The sequence below is a fragment of the Oncorhynchus kisutch genome, linkage group LG26 (assembly GCF_002021735.2).
Source record: "Oncorhynchus kisutch isolate 150728-3 linkage group LG26, Okis_V2, whole genome shotgun sequence".
In the NCBI taxonomy this organism is placed as follows: Eukaryota; Metazoa; Chordata; class Actinopteri; order Salmoniformes; family Salmonidae; genus Oncorhynchus; species Oncorhynchus kisutch.
The window spans coordinates 9,671,403-9,686,781 of NC_034199.2; the positions used below are offsets into that span (position 1 = coordinate 9,671,403).

The 15,379-nt window shown below is 42.9% G+C and overlaps 1 protein-coding gene across 1 annotated transcript in view; it reads left to right on the top strand.

Annotated features, from left to right (window-relative positions):
• The first annotated feature begins 356 nt into the window (after positions 1–356).
• The window catches only part of hibch (3-hydroxyisobutyryl-CoA hydrolase), a 46,157-nt gene continuing 31,134 nt past the window's right edge, over positions 357–15,379 (top strand). Inside the window, 4 exon segments of the mRNA XM_031806024.1 lie at positions 357–485; positions 888–972; positions 1,113–1,193; positions 1,445–1,497. Coding sequence (XP_031661884.1) covers positions 357–485; positions 888–972; positions 1,113–1,193; positions 1,445–1,497 — 348 coding nt within the window.

A 15,379-nucleotide genomic window follows, 5' to 3' on the forward strand; every position in this document is an offset into this window, starting at 1 on the left:
TGTTATCTTTAAGGTCTAAGGACAAGTGATAAGCACTTGCAATTGATTGATCTGTGATCAATTTAGCTTTGAGACGGTTAGCTAGCTACAGTGTACAGGCTCAGATGTTGTAATACTCCCTCCACATAAATTAAGGGGGGGGGGGGGGGGGGGCAGACATGCACGTTAAAAGCATTAGCTACATTAACAGCACCACATGTAGAAATGTGGTGTAGGAGAGTGATAGAAATCCTCATCCTTGGGTTTAGGAGCTAACAAATGAAGCTCGTTCTGCTACTACTACTTAACACCTGCATTGCTGTATCTAAAATGTTTCAGCTTGTGTTTACATTGCATCTGTGTGTGTTTGGGGGAAGATGTCAAGTCAGGCCGAGGTGCTGATGGAGAAAGTGGGGAATGCTGGGGTAATCACCTCCAATCGATCCAAAGCCCTGAACTTGATCCGACTCTCTCACTATCTAGGCTACCTGTCACTAGGGCCATGGGTCAAGGACAGGAAACCATATCAGATCCACTCCTGCAAACAACAGCAGCCAACTGTAGGAGTAGTTAATTAAATGTGGCAACAGTTTGGCTAAACTGCTTACTGTTAAGGCCTCTATTCACAGTAGGGAATTGGGCAAGTTAAGGTTGCATTCAAAATCTTAAATGTTGAAAAACTTGTTTTAATGGCCGTGGAACGTGCAAATACTTGTTTAAACACAAATATATTATGCAACAACTATTCTATAGCTTGAATGCAATGAGAGTTACATTGGCATTCCAATGGGCAAATGTAGTAGGTTGTCGTGTATCATGGGTAAACCTAAGATGGCAGTCAGCATTGACTTACACTGATCCACATAATGTACTAAACTGTTTTGAATCTATTGCATGTTTCATCGTAGAAATGTTAGACCCACAAGGAGACTGATATTGTGATTATCAAAGGAGCCGGTGGGAAAGCCTTCTGTGCTGGTGGAGACATCAGAGGTAAACAACAGACTGTTGAGATCCACAAACACACACACAGGATCTTGATTTGTACTGATGTGGTCATCTACATTTTCAAACGGGCGTCTTATCATCTCTGTGCTTTACTGAGCGCATTTGGTGATGTCATTTCCTCCTAGCTGTGACTGAAGCGGGGAAGGTAGGAGATCCCCCTGGTAAGGACTTCTTCCGTGAAGAATACATCCTGAACAATACTATTGGTACGTGTCCCAATCACGCATCTTCCATGATTATGTAAGAGAGGGGAGAGTTTTACAACAAACAGTATGCCTGTGTAATACATAATGTTTGGTTTTCAATATGAACCTACAAGGACAGACCGTACTGTACATCCATTTTCTCTGATGAGACCAGTTATTTTTTGTATCTTAGGAGCACCTGTGTCCCTCCTTTGGCTATCAGTGACTTTTTTTACACTTGCTTTGACTTATATTTTATTTTATATTTTAAGGAACATATCAGAAACCATATGTGGCCCTTATTGATGGGATAACAATGGGAGGGGTGAGGATAAAAATATATTATTTTGCCCAGACCTCCGAGCATACAGATAGATGACATTGCAAGTTATTTCTGCGGTGCATGTTTTGACCACCAGATGGCAACATGAGCGGGCATGATTAGCATGATTTCCTTGGAGCAGAGATGGAGTGTGGTCCTGGCTGTCACTGTAGCTTGTCTCAGTAATCTCCCTTGAAAAGGTTAGATGAAAATAAAAACAGATAGGCTTCTAAACACAAACATGGTTTGCCAAAACCCAACAAGATGGCAGATAAGTAGCCAGTAGTGGTGCATGGGTAAACCCCCCCCCCCCCCCCCCCACACACACACACACCAAAAAAGCCATAATTAACTCTATGTGTTGTGATAATTGCATTGTTTGCTCTTTATTAGATCATATTCCTTGCAACCACGCCTTTATTTTACATGACCTACAGCATGGTCAAGCAAGTTAATGTTTCCGACATTTTCGGACCACTAAACTACTATTGATTTAGAATCACCCTACACCAATGCCATCCTCCTCTCTTTCATGTTGACGAAACGACCACTGTCATACAGTACATGCTTGTATTTTTTGTTGTCCTAGAATACCTGGCTAAAATGCTTGCTCGCTAGCCTAACTTCCATTCATGGGCAACATTATTTAGTTAACATTAGCCGTCTACATCTGGCTACATATTGAACTTCCATCCTCTCAGGCCAGGGGCACAACAATGTATGAATTAATGGTTAGATCAGAATCGCCATTATAATCATTGGCCAGTATGTACAATTAAGTAAAACCTCTCCATCCATGGCTAATTTAGGAAGGGGCCAATTTTAGCTAGCTGGGTAACTATCCACCAGAGGACAATGAGATGCAACAATTCAAGTTTTTCTGTCAATTATGTATGCTCTCTATGGGATTTGATAGGAGTGATGTCAAATCCTTGTATACAAAATTAGCCAATCAGCATTGAGCTAAACTGAGCGAGCTCAACTGAGAATGGTCCTGGCGCACAAAAAAATAAAGTGTCAAGGGAAGCGAGCTTGAATTGGCCCTTTCCCAGATGCTCGCTGGCTTCCCTTGCCTTCAATGCTATGGGTGGCCACAATGTCATACTCGTTTGGACCAGACAGCATCAGATAGATGGCCCACACATAGAGAGACAGGGGGGCTCTGTTTCTCCTGTGAGATACATTCAGCTTCTTGCGAATTTAAGAAAATGTATGAAACATAGAGAGACGAAAGATAAATAATTTTGTTTTTTAATTGGGATTTTTTGGGGGGGAAATCCTTGGCCACTATGAATACACACCACTGTAGGTAGCCAGTTGGGTCACAAACTAGAATGGGTATTTGAATATGTTGTCATTTTGTGAATATCATGTCCCTTTTTTTGTGTGCAGAAATACTACATTTGGAATGTTTAGCCTTTGAGTCATCACCAGTGACCCAATGTCAGGTTCTTTGAAATGACTAATGTTCCAAAAACAAGGACTGATTTTGCCTTTGGTGGAAAACTTTTGTACTATACGTGCATTAGACTACCGTCCACAGCAGTATGAAAATGCTTTAATTTGCAAAGTTATGGGTCTGATATGGAGGAAATACTGATGGACATTTGATGTTATTGCCCCTCATTCACTCTCAAGGAAGTACTTGCCTATTTCATTCCCTTCAAACTGAATTTACTCTGAAGGTTTTGATCATAGTTCAACTGTACACACCTCATTTACACAAAGGCCTCTCTGTCTAGAGTACAATTCATTTGCCCCTATGAGTTCACACACTGTTCAAGTCCTTTGATGACACCCTTTTTATAGCTGACAATAAAATGTGTCAGTTCGCTCTATAATTTACAGACCTTGCTGCAGGTGGCAGCCATGTGCTTAACATCCTGTAATCCCTTTTTTATTGTGAATTGATACCAAGGTGGGCTCTCATTGGTCGCGATGAGAAGTGACATAGACCAGAGCATGTTGCTGCCACTGTTTTTTCCCATCCTCCTGTCACAGACTTGCCCGGTACGTGAATTGATACCTTGTCCTGTCGATGGTTAGAAGCGGAGAGGCACTAGCTACAGTTACTCAGACAGTAGACATAGAGCTGCTGCCGAAGACAGTCAATACAACCATGAAGAGCGCACCATCATGCATTGTGATAGGAATGTGTGGAAGTGGTATGTCTGACAGAGTAGAAGCCAAGCCATGATTTAATATGAGTAGCCTAGATTGTTTTGGAATAAAGGGTTAAAGAAAATCTCACTTATACGTACACATTTCGATCCACTCAGAACCTTGTGCAGTCATTCCATGTTAGCGATGTATTATTTTGCCCAGCCCATAATGAGAAGTAATATGTGGCATGTGTATGCTGGATGAGACACTGTGGCAATAGTTTCACCCAGCTGTCAGACTGTCAGCTGTGTGTCCCCTCCCTTCCTCTTCCGGGTGCCCACCAAGGTCACTGAGCACAGACGAACTGCGTGTGTCCATCAGGTTCAATGTGTTTGTGTGTTTTTGTCGGTTTCCCCCTGGCAGGGTGGAGTCATGGAGAGGTGTGAGTGATTTAGATCGAGTTCACACACGGCACACAAAGATATGTCAATTTCTTATGGCATAGGAAAGGGTTTGACTCAGGCAGGCTACATTCATGCACGGACCAACTGACAAGTGTCTTCACTGACATTTTCAACCTCTCCCTGACCGAATCTGTAATACCTACATGTTTCAAACAGACCACCATAGTCCCTGTGCCCAAGGAAGCGAAGGTAACCTGCATACCGCCCCGTGGCACTCATGTCGGTAGCTTTGAAAGGCTGGTCATGGCTCACATCAACAGCATCCTCCCGGAAACTCTAGACCCACTCCAATTCGCATACTGCCCCAACAGATCCACAGATGATGCAATCTCAATCGCACTACACACTGCCCTTTCCCACCTGGACAAAAGGAACACCTATGTGAGAATACTGTGTGGGAAGGGTAGGCAACAACACGTGTGCCCCGCTGATCCTCAAGACTGGGGCCCCTCAGGGGTGTGTACTTAGTCCCCTCCTGTACACCCTGTTCACCCACGACTGCGTGGCCAAACACGACTCCAAAACCATCATTAAGTTTGCTGACGACACAAAAGTGGTAGGCCAGATCACAGACAACGATAAGACAGCCTATAGGGAGGAGGTCAGAGAACTGGCATTGTGGTGCCAAGACAACAACCTCTCCCTCAATGTGAGCAAGACAAAGGATCTGATTGTGGACTACAGGAAAACGCGGGCCGATCAGGCCCTCATTAACATCGACTGGGCTGTATTGGAGCGGGTTGAGAGTTTCAAGTTCCTTGGTGTCCACATCACCAACACACATGGTCTAAACACACCAAGACAGTCATGAAGAGGGCACGACAAAACCTTTTCCTCCTCAGGAGACTGAAAAGATTTGGAATAGGTCCCCAGATCCTCAAAAGGTTTTACAGCTGCACATTCAAGAGCATCTGGTTGCATTACCGCCTGGTATGGCAACTGCCCGACATCTGACCGTAAGGCGCTACAGGCGTACAGCCCAGTACATCACTGGGGCCAAGCTTCCTAACATCCAGGACCTATATAATAGGCAGTGTCAGAGGAAAGCCCATAAAATTGTCAGACTCGTCACCCAAGTCATAGACTGTTTTCTCTGCTACCGCACGGCAAGCGGTACCGGAGTGCCAAGTCTAGGACCAAAAGGCTCCTTAACAGCTTCTATCCCCCAAGCCATAAGACTGCTGAACAATTAATCAAATGGCCACCGGACTATTTACATTGACAACCCCCCTCCATTTGCTTTGTACCCTGCTGCTACTCACTGTCTGTTATCTATGCATAGACACTTCACCCCTACCTACAGGTGCAAATGACCTCAACTAACCTGTACCCCCGCACACTGACTCGGTACCGGTACCCCCTGTATATAGCCTCGTTATTGTTACGTATTGTGTTACTTTTTACATTTTTTTGATTTTTTACTTTAGTTTATTTGGTAAATATTTTATTAACTCTTCTTGAACTGCTCTGTTGGTTAAGGGCTTGAAAGTAAGCATTTCACACACCATAGTGTGACAAATAAAGTTTGATTTTACTTACCTTACTTAATTACTCACCAGTAAGGGGCAATATAGCCTACTACCTGGGGGCCTCCTGAGAATCTCAGGAGTCCTCTAAAGGATGTTTTACACCAAACATCTTTATCACTATTGTTTATACATTTGGGCTTCAAGTTTGTTCTCTGCATATTTCCATGGGGGGAAAGTGTGGATGTCATAGCGATAGACAACTGGGAAAAATCATAAATTCAGTGGTTGGATGGTGAAAGCAAGTGTTATGGAAGCATTTTACCCCTGTCCAATCAGAACTATCTCCCCTGAGTGAGGGCTTGATTTATTGGCCTGTCTGTTTTTTTATGGTGTGCCCAGATCCCGGTCTAACACTGAAAACAATGACGAGCCTACCTGTTGGCCTGATCAAACACGACAGAGCCACTGGTCTATATTGACACCATTTCTAAACGTGTTATTTCAATCACCCTGCCACATTTTTCAGATGTAAGTTGTATATATTTTTTAACTCTTATGTACTTAACTCTAAACTGATAACTTGTAATTCCCCCCTATCTTACATCAGATGATAGGCTCACCATTTAGTAATTTTAACTACCATTTAATCCAATTGCAAGAAATGCAAGATTCACATTTCAAAACTTTTTTTTCTTTAGTCCTGGTTAGAAAGAATAGTAGATGGTAAATATCCTAGTATTTGACAAGAAGGCATATTAGTCCAAGTCACCGAATGGCACTGATCCAGACCCAAATTCAGTTACTGCTCTGTTCAATCGTTGGGCATCTTTTGAGTTCAATATCATTACATTAGACTTTCATTAGACAGTCATGTATGCATTAGTGAATCAATCATACAATCAATTTGACTTCGGTAAAAACAATCTAACTGCATAACATAATGTCAGTCTGTCACACCCTGATCTGTTTCACCTGTCCTTGTGATTGTCTCCACCCCCCTCTAGGCGTCGCCCATCTTCCCCATTATCCCCTGTGTATTTATACCTGTGTTCACTGTTTGTCCGTTGCCAGTTCGTCTTGTTTGTCAAGTCAACCAGCGTTTTTGTTATCAGCTCCTGCTATTCCGAGTCTCTTTTTTTTCTTGCCCTCCTGGTTTTGACCCTTGCCTACCTTTGCCCCACCTCTGGATTGTTGACCTCTGCCTACCCTGACCCTGAGCCTGCCTGTCGTCCGGTACTGTTGCCCCACCTCAGGTTTACTGACCCCTGCCTGCCTTGACCTGTCTATCGCCTGCCCCTGTTGGAATATTAAACCATTGTCAATTCGACGTGTCTGTATCTGGGTCTTACCTTGATTCCTGATAGTACGAACTGGCCATGACTGACCCAGCAGATCTGGTGCCAGCTCAGTGTGCCCTCGTCTTCGAGCTTCAGCCGCCCTCCTTCCCCTCGGATCATGCCAAGATAGCCTACCTCATCACGCTGATGTCCGGGAGGGCTTTCACCTGGGCTGCTGCAGTGTGGGAACAACAGCCAGTCTGGAGTGGTTCATGGGAGAAGTGAGAGAGGTTTTTGATGCCCCATTCTCCGGGCGAGAGGACTCCCGCAGTGTAGCTGATTATGCTGTAGATTTCCATACTTTGGCAGCGGAGAGTGCTTGGAATCAAATGGCACTGTCCCATATATTCCTGCACGGCGTCTCAGAGGGTGTCAAGGACAAGCTTGCAGCCTGGGGCGTTACCTACGGAGCTCAATTCCTTCATCGCTTGACCATCTGTATCGATGAGCGATTATGGGAACGACGAATGGAGAGGAAATTGAATTTCCAGGGATCCCACCTTGCCTCCAAGTAATCCCGGAAGCTCCCGATGGCCTCGTTGCCGAGAGAACCTGAAGCTTCCCGAACTGCCCCGAGGGCTGCTAAAGATGGCAGAGTCACCTCCTCTTCATGAGCCTATGCCACTAGGCAGAGCTGGGCTATCGCCAGCAGAACGGCAATACAGGATTGCCATGAAGAGTTGTCTGTATTGCAGGACTCTTCGTCATTTCGTGTCCCCTTGTCCTTTAAAAAACCAGGCTCACCGGTAGGAGCGAGTACTCTGGTGGGCTATGGAGAACATTCCTGTTAGGAGCGTCATTGACCAGAGCTTCCGGTACTGTTGCCCCACCTCTGGTTTACTGACCCCTGCCTGCCTTGACCTGTCTCTTTCCTGCCCCTGTTGGAATATTAAACCATTGTCAATTCGACGAGACTGCATCTGGGTCTTACCTTGATTCCTGATAGTAGTCATTTATTTGAATGGTAAATCTCTTGATAAACTGGGTAAATCAAGATGTAGCCTAGGCTTATTCACAATATACTGGTCAATGCATATTCAATAGGAGTGTATGCATGCATTGCGTTATTGAGCTTGTTTTGGTTGATTTCATGGGGCTACAGATGACAAACAATCAGTTTCCCTTCCATTTGGGACTGATCAAAGTTTACCTACAAAGCTGGAAGCTACCAGTATCATTTTGCGTTGTAAAGTGTTCTTGCCTGTATGGACATTGTTCTGTGAACAGTAAATAACAGTTTCAACATTTCTACATGCCATGTCGCATTATTCAAGTGTGTTAACTTCTGGGAGGCATGAGTGGGGAGCTAACATGATACAGCCCAGACTCCCGGTGCAGGATAAGTGCTAGCTGTGCCACCAGAGATTCTGGGTTCGAGCCCAGGCTCTGTTGCAGCCGGCTGCGACTGGGAGGTCCATGGGGCAATGCACAATTGGCCCAGCGTCGTCAGGGAGGGTTTGGCCGGCGGGATATCCGTCTCATCGCGCACTAGCGCGGGCTGGGCGCAGTGCACGCTGACCAGGTCGCCAGGTGTACAGCGTTTCCTTGGACACATTGGTGCAGCTGGCTTCCGGGTTGGATGGGCATTGTGTCAAGAAGCAGTGTGGCTTGGTTGGGTTGTGTTTCAGAGGATGCATGGCTCTTGACCTTCGCCTCTCCCGAGTCTGTACGGGAGTTGCAGCAATGAGACAAGACTGTAACTACTACCAATTGGGGAGAATATATATATATTTTTAAAGGCACATTCTAGTAACAACAATTCTAGTACCGAAACGTTTTTCATGTTTTAGTATAGGAAAAGTACAGAAGTTTCGGTATACCGTGCAACACTCGTAGCACAGTGACTCTTTCCACTGTGTCCTATTGAAGCACACTAGCTAATGGAGAATTAGTATTTAGTATTTACAGCAAACAATAAAAAAATATATATATGCATGCCAGCAAAGCCAGAGCACTAAACAATACATTAATTGCACTATAACGGTGACAAACGGTGCCGACAAACTGTTTGGGCCTACATAAAGCTGTCCCAACACAGCTACACCTGGCTATCAGCGGAGCCTTGTCTGGAAGCAAAATAGTTAATTCAACCTCATTTAATGCTTAAAAAAAAACATGGCTGACTTGCTTAAAAACAAATGTGGTTTCGACTGACAAATGCCATAGTTTGTACATCTCAAAAGGGGACGATGAGCGGATAAGAGGCTCTACCCTTAGATTGGGCAGTGACGTAGTGTCCCCATGAGTGACAGAACACTGAGCCAATCACGGCGGAACTAGAGAACATTACCAACCCCTACGCTCCGTATTTTCCACTAGCTGCCCCACCACCACAGAAAGCAATAAACTAGGCTGAAACACCTGCATTTTGGAACTGACTTACTCAAGAAACCAAAAAAGAGACCCAGTTTTTATGCATGGACTTGCCTGCAATGATCACCCTCAATTGCCAGTAATATCCCCATTCCAACAACTGTCACTCAAATTATGTCTACATTGGCCATATGGCATTTCATAATCTAGCATTAAAGAGTCAGAGGATAGAGGAAGCTAAAAATGTAAACGAAATTGATCAGCAACTTGCGTGGTCTCCTGTTGATGATGATACACCAACGGCGTCTTAGGTTGATGCTCTACAGCATTTTACAATTGATCTGAATTTATGCTTGATGTTAGATAGAAGAAGCATAGTATTTCTGGCCTTGAATGTTTTCAGTACATCTGAAAGGTTTTCAACAGTTCTCTGGACATTTGTTCATTTACATTTTAATTAGGATGTGTGTGGGCTGCTGATGGCTGCCAGACATTGTAGTCTATCAAATTAGGCACCATAGATGCCGTTCTTTCAAGACGACCAGACACTCTGGGATGGCTCGCATCTGGATGTTCAATTAATCCATTAGTGAGATCAAAAACAGTTCCCACTTCTGGGTCATGTACATTAGGGCACACAACGGAAATGGTTTTCCAACGAAAAATGAAAATGGAAATTTCTTATTGAAAGTAGTCACTCCCTGTTTCATAATGAAAGCAACCCACTTATATGGCTGTCTGATGATGGTGAGGTTTCAGAATGAGGATTTCACCTGCACCCTTCCAGTGAGACCAAATAAAGTCCCATGCAAACAGCTGCTACCTGAGCTAGTCCTTTATCAGGACCTTCCTATCAGCGTTAGCACAGTAGCATGTGTCATAGAAGGGCTTACATACTGTACAGTGCCTACAGAAAGTATTTACACCCCTGGACTTTTTCCACATTTTGTTGTTACAGCCTGAATTTATAGTAGATTAAATTTAGATTTTTTTTTGTCACTGGCCTATACACAATACCCCATAATGTCAAAGTGGAATTATGTTTTTAGACATTTTTACAAATTAAAAATGAAAAGCTGAAATGTGTTGAGTCAATAAGTATTCAACCACTTTATATTGGCCTGCCTAAATATGTTCAGGAGTAACAATTTGATTAACAAGTTGCATGGACTCACCGTGTGTGCAATAATAGTGGTTAACATGATTTTTTTCAATGATTACCTCATCTCTGTACTCCACACATGCAATTATCTGCATGGCTCTCAGTCGAGCATTGAATTTCAAATACAGATTTGACCACATGCATCGCAAAGAAGGGCACCGATTGGTAGGTGGGTAAAAAAAAAGTAGACATTGAATATCCCTTTGAGCATGGTAAAGTTAGGATGGTGTATCAATACACCCAGTCTCTACAAAGATACAGACTTCCTTCCTAACCCAGTTGCAGAAGAGGAAGGAAACCACTCAGGGATTTCACCAAGAGGCCTATAGTCTTTAAAACAGTTATATTTATTGAAAATATATTGCAAGACCTGAAAATGGTTGTCTCTAGCAATGATCAATGACAAATTTGACAGAGCTTAAAGAATAATGGGCACATTTTGTACAGTCCAGGTGTGGAAAGCTCTTAGAGACTTACCCAAAAAGACTCACAGCTGTAATCGCTGCCAAAGGTACTTCTACAAAGTATTGAGTCAGGGGTGCAAATATTTATGGAAATGAGATATGTCTGTATTTCATTTTTTTAAATAAATGTGCATAAAAGTCTTAACATGGATGTCAATTATGGCAGCCCCCGCTCCTCTCTGATTCAGAGGGGTTGGGTTAAATGCGGAAGCAACATTTCAGTTGAATGCCTTCAGTTGTACTAGGTATCCCCCTTTATTTATTTATTTATTTATAGTTTTACTTTGTCATTATGAGGTATTGTGTGTAGATGGGTGAGAATTTTTGCTTTGTAACTTCAGAAAATGTCCATAATATATCTGCCGCTAATAGTGGAATAATATTGTTTCACAGTATTACTTACCCACCAGTGTTCTGATGGCTGTGATATTCGAATATTGATTTCTCCCGCCAAAGCTGCCTCTGTTGTCAAACTGGGAAAGCTGTTCTGACTTTGGCTGTGTTATCTAGTGGAAATCCCTAATTTCCTGGTTGCTAACGCTGCTGGGTTTTTCAGGCTCAACATTTTCCCGTGTGTATTAAGAATGGTCCACCACCCAGAGAACATCCAGCCAACTTTACACAACTGTGGGAAGTATTGGAGTCAACATGGTCCAGCATCCCTGTGGAATGCTTTCGACACCTTGTAGAGTCCATGCCCTGACGAATTGAGGCTGTTCTGAGGGCAAAAGTGTGTGCAAATCAATATTACGAAGGTGTTCCTAATGTTTTGTTCACTCAGTGTATATTATGGGTATTTTCTGAAGGCTGTAACACAACTAAATGTGGAATAAGTCAACGACAGCTGCATATGCGTACTAGCCAATACTTACAGTGCATTCGGAAAGTATTCAGACCCCTTCACTTTTTCCACATTTTGTTACGTTACAGCGTTATTCTAAAATTAGGGGAAAAAAATATTTAATTCATCAATCTACACACAATACCCCAGAATGACATAGCAGGGTTTTGGCAAATGTATACAAATCTGAAATATCACATTTACATAAGACTCTTTACTCAGTACTTTGTTGAAGCACCTTTGGCAGCGATTACGGCATTGAGTCTTCTTGGGCGTGATGCTACAAACTTGGCACAACTGTATTTGGGGAGTTTCTCCCATTCTTCTCCGCAGATCCTCTCAAGCTCTGTCAGGTTGGATGGGGAGCGTTAAATGCACAGCTATTTTCAGGTCAAGGACATTCAGAGACTTGTCCCAAAGACACTCTTGCGTTGTCTTGGCTGTGTGCTTAGGGTCATTGTCCTGTTGGAAGGTGAACCTTTGCCCCAGTCTGAAATCCTGAGTGCTCTGGAGTAGGTTTTCATCAAGGATCTCCCTGTACCTTGCTCCATTCATCTTTCCCTGTACCTCCTGCTGAAAAACATCCCCACAACATAATGCTGCCACCACCATGCTTCACCGTAGGGATGGTGCCAGGTTTCCTCCATGCGTGAGTCTTGGCATTCAGGCCAAAGAATTCAATCTTGGTTTCATCAGACCAGAGAATCTGGTTTCTTATGGTCTGATAGTCTTTAGGTGCTCCAAGCAGGTGTCATGTGCTTTTTACTAAGGAGTGGCTACTGTCTGGCACTCTCCCATAAAGGCCTGATTGGTGGAATGCTGCAGAGATGTTTGTCCTCCTGGAAGGTTATCCAATGTCCACAGAGGAACTCTGGAGCTCTGTCAGAGGGACCATTGGGTTATTGGTCACCTCCCTGATCAAGTTGTAGGCCCTTCTCCCACGATTGCTTAGTTTGGCCAGGCGACCAGCTCTAGGTAGAGTCTTGGTGGTTCCAATCTTCTTCCATTTAGGAATGATGGAGGCCACTGTGTTCTTGGGGATCTTCAATGATGCAGACATGTTTTGGTACCCCTCCACAGATCTATGCCTCAACACATTCCTGTCTCGGAGCTCTACGCACAATTCCTTTGACCTCCATGGCTTGGTTTTTGCCCTGACATGCACTGTCAACTGTGGGATCTTATATAGACAGGCGTGTTCCTTTCCAAATCATGTCCAATCAATTGAATTCACCACAGATGGACTCCAAGTTGTAGAAACATCTCAAGGATGATCAATGGAAACAGGATGCACTGGAGCTCAATTTCAAGTCTCATAGCAAAGGCTATCAATACTTATGTAAATAAGATATTTCTGTTTTAAAAAATGTATACATTTGCAAAAAAAATCTTTACCTGTTTTCGCTTTGTCATTATGGGGTATTGAGGGGGGAAAAAATTATTTAATCAATTTTAGAATGAGGCTGTAACAAAATGTGGAAAAAGTCCAGGAGGTCTGAATACTTTCCGAATGCACTGTATTAGCTGGAAGTGGAAGCCAAAGTATTGTTGCCCATTAGTTTACTCCAATTAGGGGAGGGGTAGTAGGGTTAGGGGAAAATAATAAATAAAGAAAATACATTTTAAAAACTATACATTTAAAATACTATATTTACATGTCTCAAGTTGAGAGGGAGTGTGCAATTGGCATGCTGAATGCAGGAATGTCCACCAGAGCTTTTGCAAGAGAATGTAATGTTAATTTCTCTACCATAAGCCGCCTCCAATGTTGTTTTAGTTTATTTGGCAGTACGTCCAACCGGCCTCACAAACGCAGACCACGTGTAACCATGCCAGCCCAGTACCTCCGCATTTGGCTTCTTCACCTGTACGATCGTCTGACACCTGCCACCCAGACAGCTGATGAAACTGTGGGTTTGCTCAACTGAAGAATTTCTGCACAAACTGTCCGAAACCGTCTCGGGGAAGCATCTGCATGCTCGTCATCCTCACCAAGGTCTTTACCTGACTGCAGTTTGGCGTTGTAACCGACTTCAGTAGGCAACTGCTCACCTTTGATGGCCGCTGGCATGCTGGAGAATTGTTCTCTTTAAGGATGAATCTCTGTTTCAACTGTACCGGTAGAATGGCATCGTGTGGGCAAGTGGTTCGCTGATGTCAACATTGTGAAAAGAGTGTCCTGTGGTGGCGGTTATTGTATGGGCAGGCATAAGCTACGGACAATTAACACAATTGCATTTTGTCGATGGCAATTTGAATGCACAGATACTGTGACGAGATCCTAAGGCCCATTGTTGTGCCATACAGCAACTTCAACTGGGCTGCGTGAGGGAAAGGGTGGTCACAACAACTGGTTTTCTGATCCACGCCCCTACTTTTTTTTAAAGGTATCTGTGACTGACAGATGCATATCTGTATACCCAGTCATATGAAATCCATATATTAGGGCCTAATGAATTTATTTCTATTGACTGATTTCTTTATATGAATTGTAACTCAGAAAAATATTTTGAAATTGTTTCATGTGTTAATATATTTGATCAGTGTAGCACTCAAACAGTTGCAAACGAGAGTTTATATTGGACAAATTCAGGTATGTTTATCCCCGTTCTGTTTGCTTCCGTTTTAAGAAATGTTTTTCAACAGAATCCGCGGAATGAATACACCCCCGATCATAAGCAAATTCAGATCACTTTCATAGCAGCCACATACAAACTGCATGATCATTTTGTGCTTTGTATAATTTGCCTCTTTGCGCTCGCCTTCTCTCATCTTTTCCCTTAGATTGTGGACTTCAGTGCACAACACATCAGGTGTCTGTGACTAGGGCTGTTACAGTGACTATTATTTCCACACCGGCAGTCACAAGTCATGAAGGCAGTCAAATTCCACGTGACTGTTTAGTCACAGAAATTAGTCTTCTCCAAGCTCTGATGCTGCTGATGGCCATTAGTAGCTTACCAAACTTGCTAACTCTAGGGTAATGCAAGGCCTCTTTCATAATCATGTGAAACGTCAGTTGCTATGGAAATGCTGGGATGTGTTTTTCAATTATGTAATTATGATGCAACATTGACGGTGATACGATATGGATTACAATGATCATCATGAATATTAAGGATATATGCACTACAAGTTACACACATACATAGACACTCTACCATGCAAATTATTTATTTGGACAGCACACACTATAGTCTTACTCTTAAACAAACATCGTAGACACTTTCACTAAATCACATCCAATATCATACACATCAACCTACTCAGATTTACTACACACAACATCTTGTCTCAATTTTCTAACATCTGTGGCATTGGCTCACAGGCAAACAGGCAAGGGAATAAAACAAATATTGCTAGAACATATTTCTTGAATTCTAAATACGACATTTGAAAGCTCTAATTTTGACCGTCATAATACCTCTTGTGACAGTAACTTTACAAGCACTAATTATGGTCCATTTAGACTGAGAAAAGTATCTAGTTATGGTAAGGGGTGAAATAAGACATAAGTATAGCCAGTTATAATTGTAACGGTGTAGCAGATTATAAAATAGGTCAGTCTTTACATGGCTAAAAGAAAAGGAAAAAAACACATACTGTTTACAGGAAACTCACTCTACATCCTTTGATGAAGTTGGTGGAAAAAGGAATGGGGTGGTGAAATAATTTTCTGTCATGGACAAAGGAACTCAAAAGGTGTGATGATTTTAATGAACAACATTTTTT